The following is a 7,500-nucleotide window of genomic DNA, read 5'->3' on the forward strand; positions in this document are numbered from 1 at the left end:
TACATGTATGAATTACATGTAAGTAGCCACCACACAAACTGCTGCTGCATTAATTTTGTTGTGCTGTATGAATGGACCACAGTCAAATTCATGAGAAGACGATCCCCAGAACAGATCACAGGAAATACATGTACTTTAATTTCATCATGTATTCTTCTAAAATTTCCAGAAAACTTTATTAATTTTTCCAAATCCTACAAGTCACATGAGCCGGGCATTTGTACTTTCATTTGTACTATTATTGGCTCCCAATCCAGCTGGAACCAGCCATACTTAGTATTTTACTCTGTCTAACACCAGACAATTTTATTCGTCAATGGGGAACCCCTGGGAGTCAATGGGTTAACCATTCAGAGCCTGGATTAATTAGCTCTTTCACTCCTATAAGGGCCACTGAGACTTACAGATTTTACTCTGTCTAACGCCAGACAATTTTACTAGTCAATGGGGAACCCCACAGGAGTGAAAGGGTCAAACATCGTCAATGGGTAACCCCACAGGAGTGAAAGGGTTAAACATCGAAACTTTATTATAATCCTTCTGTTGTCTCTGTTACACAGGCTTACCTCATGCATCTTGTCTTCATCTATTTCTTCATCACTCAGAAATGCTTCACTGTCAAATTAAAAATCCAAAACAACTTTTTAGAAAAAAAACATAAAAATTGAATTACCAGTCGGTTGGTTCAGTTGTTTGAACATCCGACTATTGCATGAGAAGTCATGGGTTCAAACTTTGGCCACAATAACACTCAGAGTCTTAAAATAACTGAGGAGAAAGCGCTGCTTTTGCAATTATTACACTTGCAAAGAGTAACTGTTAGATTTTCAGGTCTTCTCCATTAAGGATGATAAACCATACTGTACGCCCAATCTCATAGCCCTTCAATGTTCATAACCATGTGAGATGATAAAGAACACTAATATTATTTTCAATCAGTGGAATTGCATTTAAGAATCCTGCCTTGTAGTTTTTACAGCACTGTACTGTCACTTACATGTTTAACCTTCGGTCTTGACAAACTGCAAGACAGAGAGCCATGTGCAAGTCTCACATTTAGTCTGAGCACATGTTTCAAATAGCGCTGACAAACAGTGTTTTAAGTCTATGCACCCATTTAAAAAATTATTAATGGTTAGCTTTCAATAACCGCGTTGCTCCCATGTTGACTCACATGATTCGCATCCTGTACAACCTCACTTACCTTCCCTTCTCCAGCAACATCTTCCTCTCAAAATCCTTCAAATACAAGGGCTTTGTATGTTTGTTGTCCTCTTTATTACTCTCTTCAGATGAAGAACTGTCTTCTATTTAAAAAGGGGAAACAAAATCACCTTTTGGAAAATTCACCTTCCTAGATCATCATCATCAATCCAATTTTGATTCGGGTTTATCCCCGTAAACGGGGGTGGCCGGATTTACCCCACTTTGTCAGCAATCTTTCTAACTCCCACTCTCCATCTCGCTAGATTCATGGTGCCCTTTTTCTCCAAACCAACGCTCTTGCTCTCCTTCCCCACTTGCGTCTTCCACGTCTTCTTTGGTCGTCCTCGCTTCCTCTTGCCCTTCACTTCGAACTCCAACGCTTTTCTCAGAACATGCCCATCATCCCTCCTCAACACATGCCCGTGCCATCTCACTCCACTTGCCTTTGCCATATGAACCACTGTTTCCTTCAATCTCAACATCTCCATCAGGTCCTCTGTCCTCTTTTTCTCCATCAGTTTTGCACCACACTTTGCTCTCACCATTGCTCTCTCAGTCCTTCTCAAAACTGCTATCTCATTTTCCCTCAGACACCATGTCTCACTCCCATATAACATCGCCACTCATACACAACTCCGATAAACCATTCCTTTCATCTTCAGCGAGAACCTTTTTGAGTTCAGCAACTGTCCACATTCCCTGAACTTCACCCAGCCAATTCTTGATCTTGCTGTCACAGCTGCCTCGCAACCACCACTTGCATTCACCCTATCCACCAAATAACAGAAACCTCTCACTGCTTCCACCTCTTCACACAACTCCTCCACCGGTTCCACATGTAAAACATTACACATTAAGAACGGCGCCTACTATTGTTATTGCGCATACATTCTGCGCATCTCCAGATAATCGGATTTCCTATCGGCGATGCTTACTAATACACGGATATTTTTGCGTGGTTTAAAACTATCTGGAGAAAGTAAATCTTAGTAAGTACTTTTGGTATCCAAAAAGAAAATTGGGGGTAACCATGCATTTTTGAGAGATAATTAAGCTCCAATTTGAGAAAGGACGCCATACATTGCTTTGTATTTTGAAACTTTTTACAAATATTATTCATGAATTCTATTTGAAAATTGCGTGGTTACCCCCAATTTTCTTTTCGGATTTCAACAACACTTGTTAAGATCTACATTTCCAGCATAATCACACACCCGGGAAAAAATATCTTTAATTGATAGGCGCCGTCCTTAATTTTACTCATTTCCTTCAATGACTTTCATTTGACACACCATGTCACTTTGATGGGTAGATTTACAGCAATGCTAATTAAAATGCACTCAACATTTCGTCTCAAATAGCATTGTTACAGCAAAGTTTACATTTGCACTTAAAACTATAAATTCTCCACCTAGATCAAATCACATTTGTATTTCTGGACATCTCAAATCCAAATATAAGTATTCTCATACCATCTTCATGATAGAAGTTGACATTCTTGGAATAAATCTTGGGGTCTTTGTTCTTTATCATAGAGAGGACAGTCAGGAAATCTTTCTCTTTCTCTGCCGTAACCTCCTGTAAATAATAAGCAATGAAAGGCCATGTGAATGACGGTACATTGTATCTCTGTTTTATTTTCCACAGTCTAGTGGCCAACATGTTGCAAGAAAAAGTCCAGAAGCAGTCATTTCAGTGAAATATATTTATTTCCTGACATTAGCCTAACTTTGCAGCTTATCTTTCTTTCCCAAGGGTTCTTAATCAAAATTGACCCATGCTCTAGAATACAGAGAGAACTGTGATGGATGATTGAATGGGTAGGCATCTATGACAGTTTCCCCAAAAAAAATGGTATCAGTGAAGGATTAAAATAATTATTTAAAAGTAGTACAATGTAAGACACTTGATTTGTGTTGAAATTAAGCATTTTCGAAAAAAAAAAACCAACTTCTTACTAACTGAGCGCAAGGGACGTACTGGGGAATATTAGGGAGCTTACGAAATGACGACGCTGACGGCAACGACAAGGCTACAAAACAATAGGTTTAGTGAGCAAAAACAATGGCTCTGCACGTGCATTTTGCATTTTGGTACACTTCTTTGCCATCATCTCCTAAATGACGACGTGAAATAACCATACTGAAGGTTCTGTGGAGGACGTTAGCACATGACGATGAATTTTCAGTTCTCTCTCTACACTTCGAACCCACTCATACCAGTTTAATTCCTCGACAGTTACTACACATTTTTAATGCTACACGACATGAAATAGTTTCATGGTGATATGAACTAATGTGATCTTGTATTTTTAAATGAAGTCCTCATAGCTATCGTCATCCTTGTTTCGTAAGCTCCCTATAGTCCCGAGGTCATTGCGGTACGGACTGAGCGCAGCAACGAGGTCTGTACAAAAACGACCTTGGGCCAACATTCCCCAGTACCGTCCCGAGCAAGTGATGTTAGTAAAATAATTGTTTATTATATGGCATTGTTTCTGTGAGTGATCAGACAATTCTCCGCTTCATGAATGTTTGTAATCTTCTTCTTCCATCAGCGAACTTTGAAATGAAAAATGAACTTTGATGTAAAACTAAATTTGGCTTGCTCGGGAGCCAATCCGCTTTTTGAAAACTTTTTGTGTTTCACATAACTTGAATTCCTCAGGAGAGAGAAAAAATACGGAAACTGCTCGTTTCCATGGTGATGGTCCGTACTGTAAAATCCGGACCAAAAACCAGCCAATGAGAGTCCTCCATTATTAATTAATTTTAGCCTAAGAATTGCTTGCCAAAAATTATAATTACTCACTCTTCCATCTTCATCTTCTGATTCACAGGAGCTCGACTCTGATTCATCATCAAGAAAGTCATCTCCAAACTTCTCTTTTACTGTAAAAACAGTTAGAAGATTGTGTTGGCAGCACGGCACGTGCAAATCAGTCTACGTTTGCAACAGATACAAACTGGAGGTTTTCAAACGATTCCCTTGTCGTATGGTACGAATTTTTCGATTCTTCAGTAAAGTAGTTCAATACTTACATTGGTTGAGTTCTACTTTTTCCTTTTGTTTTTGGAGTTTCTCAGCAAAATCTTTGTTTACAGTGATTTTAAAATCTTCCGTGCTATTCCACGCCATCTTGGTTGCTGGATCTGTGTCACGTTAGGCAACATATTTAACGCATCTATGTCTGTCTACGTGTAACCGCAAGCATTGAGGACCGCAGTAGCTTTGAAAAATGGCGGACAAAGATGATTTTGATATTGGTTCCTCTTTTACGGACCATTTTAAGTTCATCTTGATTTCTGCTTTAGATTTTAATTTGCCTAGTTTAGAATAACTTCTCTGTCGCTTTTTTTCGAGTACCAAGATGCTCTTTGGTCACAGTTCCCTTCTAGTCCTTCTCCTATTTTGTCAAATCATAGGTCTTTCGCTTTTTCTAAGGGGATTCTTTCCATTGAAGAAAGCTTCAAAAGGAAGGGCAACGCACGAACAACTTCCTGTGGAGCCGTCAGAGGAGAAATCGAGTCCTCCTCCTCCTCCAAAGTTTGGAAGATTGATCATCATGTTGATTGATGCTTTGAGGGCAGATTTCGTCTTCAATGAACGATTCAAGATGCCTTTTACACAGGAGATGATAAGAAGAAACGAGTCATTCAGGTAGACGGAAAAATTGATGTACAATGTAAAAACACAGTGCATATAGTCAGAACGGGAAAATTGTTTGCACTCCAATCTAAGGGGGTACATGTATTTACTGTACATGAAATTAAACCGGGACAAACTCAGACCAGCATGAGTTTGTATCGGCCTCCATAGATTTCTATCCATGCGTTTACATAAGACCGGCCTGACAATGAACTCAGACTGGTCTGAGATTCTCGTACCGGTATGAGTTTAAAGCGTTCTCAACAAAGCTCAGGCCGGGTCTAGAAACTTCAAGCCTGTATGCTTTTGGGTCAGCCATATAATATTTCTTAGACACAACATATTTTGTCTTGAAACCAGGCGCCAAGCATTTCATCCCGGTTTCGCGTAAACAGCTGCCAAAAATTTCATAGTGGTACAAGTTCAAACCGGTCTGAGTTCATCCCAGTCTCATGTAAATACCTCTGCCCTTAAACACCTTAAAATAGCCTGGTAAAACCATTAGCGAGCCCTCCCCTGTCACCACGTTCCCCCAGAGGGAATGGGGTATGTCTTGTAGATTGCAATCAGAAACCCGTAAGGGTTGAAACGTGTAACGGGCGTTCACAGCTTCCGAATATTCAGTGCGAACTGATTAGTTGAATGTCTCAGTGCTAAGTACCATATTTGGAAACCCCTCGCTCTTGTTGTTCCAAATATGGTACTTAGCAAATTGAATATTCAGAAGCTTGTTTCCCAGCACACAAGGGGCCGTTACACGTTTCAACCCTTGTGGGTTTCTGTTGCAATTTGGTTATTAATTTTACACGTATGTTAGTTAGATGGCTATTTGTGAATTTATATTTCCAGCATCACTGCTAGGAATATACATGTGTATTCTACATTTGTGCCAACATGGCATAGCAGAGAGAGGTCATCTGAGATACACCTCTCCCTTTTCTTCAACTTTTTGGTGAAGGCTATTAGCCATCTTCCCTCTCCAATATTCTTGCTACACTGCCACAAACACACAAAAAGTAATGTCCAAAGCAGAATTTTAAAACATTTTGATGAGAAAAATAATGGTTAAGATTTGCTGCAGTTGTAAAAAGGTAAATCTTTGCTTCCATTTTATCACAAAAATTCACTCAATTTGGTATATTTACATTCTGCAGCTTTTTGGCAAGGGCGCATCCACCAACAGTAACTTTGCCACGAATAAAGGTCAGTTGACATAAGAATGATGACCACAGTACGATGAAGAAGAAATTCTTTTTAGAACAAAGATTAATCCGTTGAACCCTAGCTCAGGTGCCCTAGGACACCGGGGGGAATTTCTGGGTGGGGATGTGCCACTGGGACCCTGGAACCCTTAGCCTATACCAGAGCTAGTTCAGCTGAATTTTGCTACCCTATACTAGAGTAAACTCCCACCAATTTCTGTCTAAATTCTGATTCTTGACAGTTAATAATATCCAGAGGAGTTTCATGATAGCCATTTATTGACACTGTTGTGGCTGAGTTACGTTAACTTAAACTTTGCCGATTTGATTTTTTTATATTCTTGAGTGGGAATTTCTGGTTTCCTTAGTCTTGATAAAATCTTCAACCCACTGTTCAGTTTTGTGAAAAATGATACTCTTTTCTACACCGAAAGGCTATGATTTGTATACTCTATGCTAGAGTACACTGCTTGAATACCATACCCTTTACAGCGGCACATACCTATGTAGTCCATATATGGCAGTACCCACCCCGGGCCTATGACACCCCCAGTTGACGAGTAAAATCGTGTTGTGTCAGACATTGTAAAATCTGTCAAGTCTCACTCCCAGGGGTCAATGGGTTAACCCTTTCCCCCCTAAGAGCAACATTTTATTCTGTCTAATGCCAGACAATTTTACTCATCAATGGGTGAAAGGGTTAAATAAAATTGACGGTGGGGAATGTGACTGGCGCTGCTGATGCTGTCATCAGTGTTGCAAACACTTGCCTCTCAGAACTGTGTCTTGAGTTCGATTCAGTGACATGGCAATATTTGAAAAGAGGTGAAAACATTCTCTGGTTAAAAGTACTAAAACATAAGCTTTCGGCTTTCAGTCTTAAAGCCTTAAACCCTTAAATGAATCAAAAAGATGGAGCATGAATGGAAATAATTATATGTATGTAAAGGGGTGTGAAAACTAGAATATAAAAGAAGTGTGAAAAAAGCTGGGGGATAAAATGTAAATGATGTCTAATTATAGCAAAATGGGATGATTTCAATACTCCCATTTTGTCTTCACTTCCATTCACGTTCCAACTTTTTCATTCATTCAAGGCTATAGACTGATAGCCGAAAGCTTATGTTTTAATCCTTTTAACCAGACAATGTTTTTTACTGAACCACTTTTCAAATAATTAGTATGTCCTCTAATGGTTACAGCTCTTTTTTACTCAACATGGCAACAATTTACATGTACATGTATATGAATGAAAGAGACAAATGATCCTCACACTTATCAAAACAATTTAAGCAATAATATTAAATTCTTACTAACCGAGCGCGAGGGCCGTACTGGGGAATACTGGCCCGAGGTCGTGGCAGTACGGAACGAGCGCAGCGAGGTCCGTACATAAATGACCGAGGGCCAATATTCCCCAGTGCGGCTCGAGCTAGCTCGGTTA

The 7,500-nt window shown here is 39.6% G+C and overlaps 2 protein-coding genes across 2 annotated transcripts in view; one reads left to right on the forward strand and one right to left on the reverse strand.

Annotated features, from left to right (window-relative positions):
* The window catches only part of LOC138024632 (protein KRI1 homolog), a 19,199-nt gene extending 14,840 nt beyond the window's left edge, over window positions 1-4,359 (reverse strand). Inside the window, exons 1-5 of the mRNA XM_068871856.1 lie at window positions 4,248-4,359; window positions 4,018-4,097; window positions 2,679-2,784; window positions 1,205-1,307; window positions 567-615 (exon numbers count right to left, since the gene is read on the reverse strand). Of these exons, the coding sequence (XP_068727957.1) occupies window positions 567-615; window positions 1,205-1,307; window positions 2,679-2,784; window positions 4,018-4,097; window positions 4,248-4,344 (435 nt within the window). The 5' untranslated portion in view covers window positions 4,345-4,359. The remainder of the gene's footprint in view (window positions 1-566; window positions 616-1,204; window positions 1,308-2,678; window positions 2,785-4,017; window positions 4,098-4,247) is intronic.
* Window positions 4,360-4,433: 74 nt separating this feature from the next.
* LOC138024424 (GPI ethanolamine phosphate transferase 2-like) overlaps window positions 4,434-7,500 on the forward strand; it is a 16,639-nt gene continuing 13,572 nt past the window's right edge. Inside the window, exons 1-2 of the mRNA XM_068871627.1 lie at window positions 4,434-4,866; window positions 6,009-6,057. Of these exons, the coding sequence (XP_068727728.1) occupies window positions 4,577-4,866; window positions 6,009-6,057 (339 nt within the window). The 5' untranslated portion in view covers window positions 4,434-4,576. The remainder of the gene's footprint in view (window positions 4,867-6,008; window positions 6,058-7,500) is intronic.

This window comes from Montipora capricornis, chromosome 11, assembly GCF_036669925.1.
Source record: "Montipora capricornis isolate CH-2021 chromosome 11, ASM3666992v2, whole genome shotgun sequence".
Lineage (NCBI taxonomy): Eukaryota > Metazoa > Cnidaria > Anthozoa > Scleractinia > Acroporidae > Montipora > Montipora capricornis.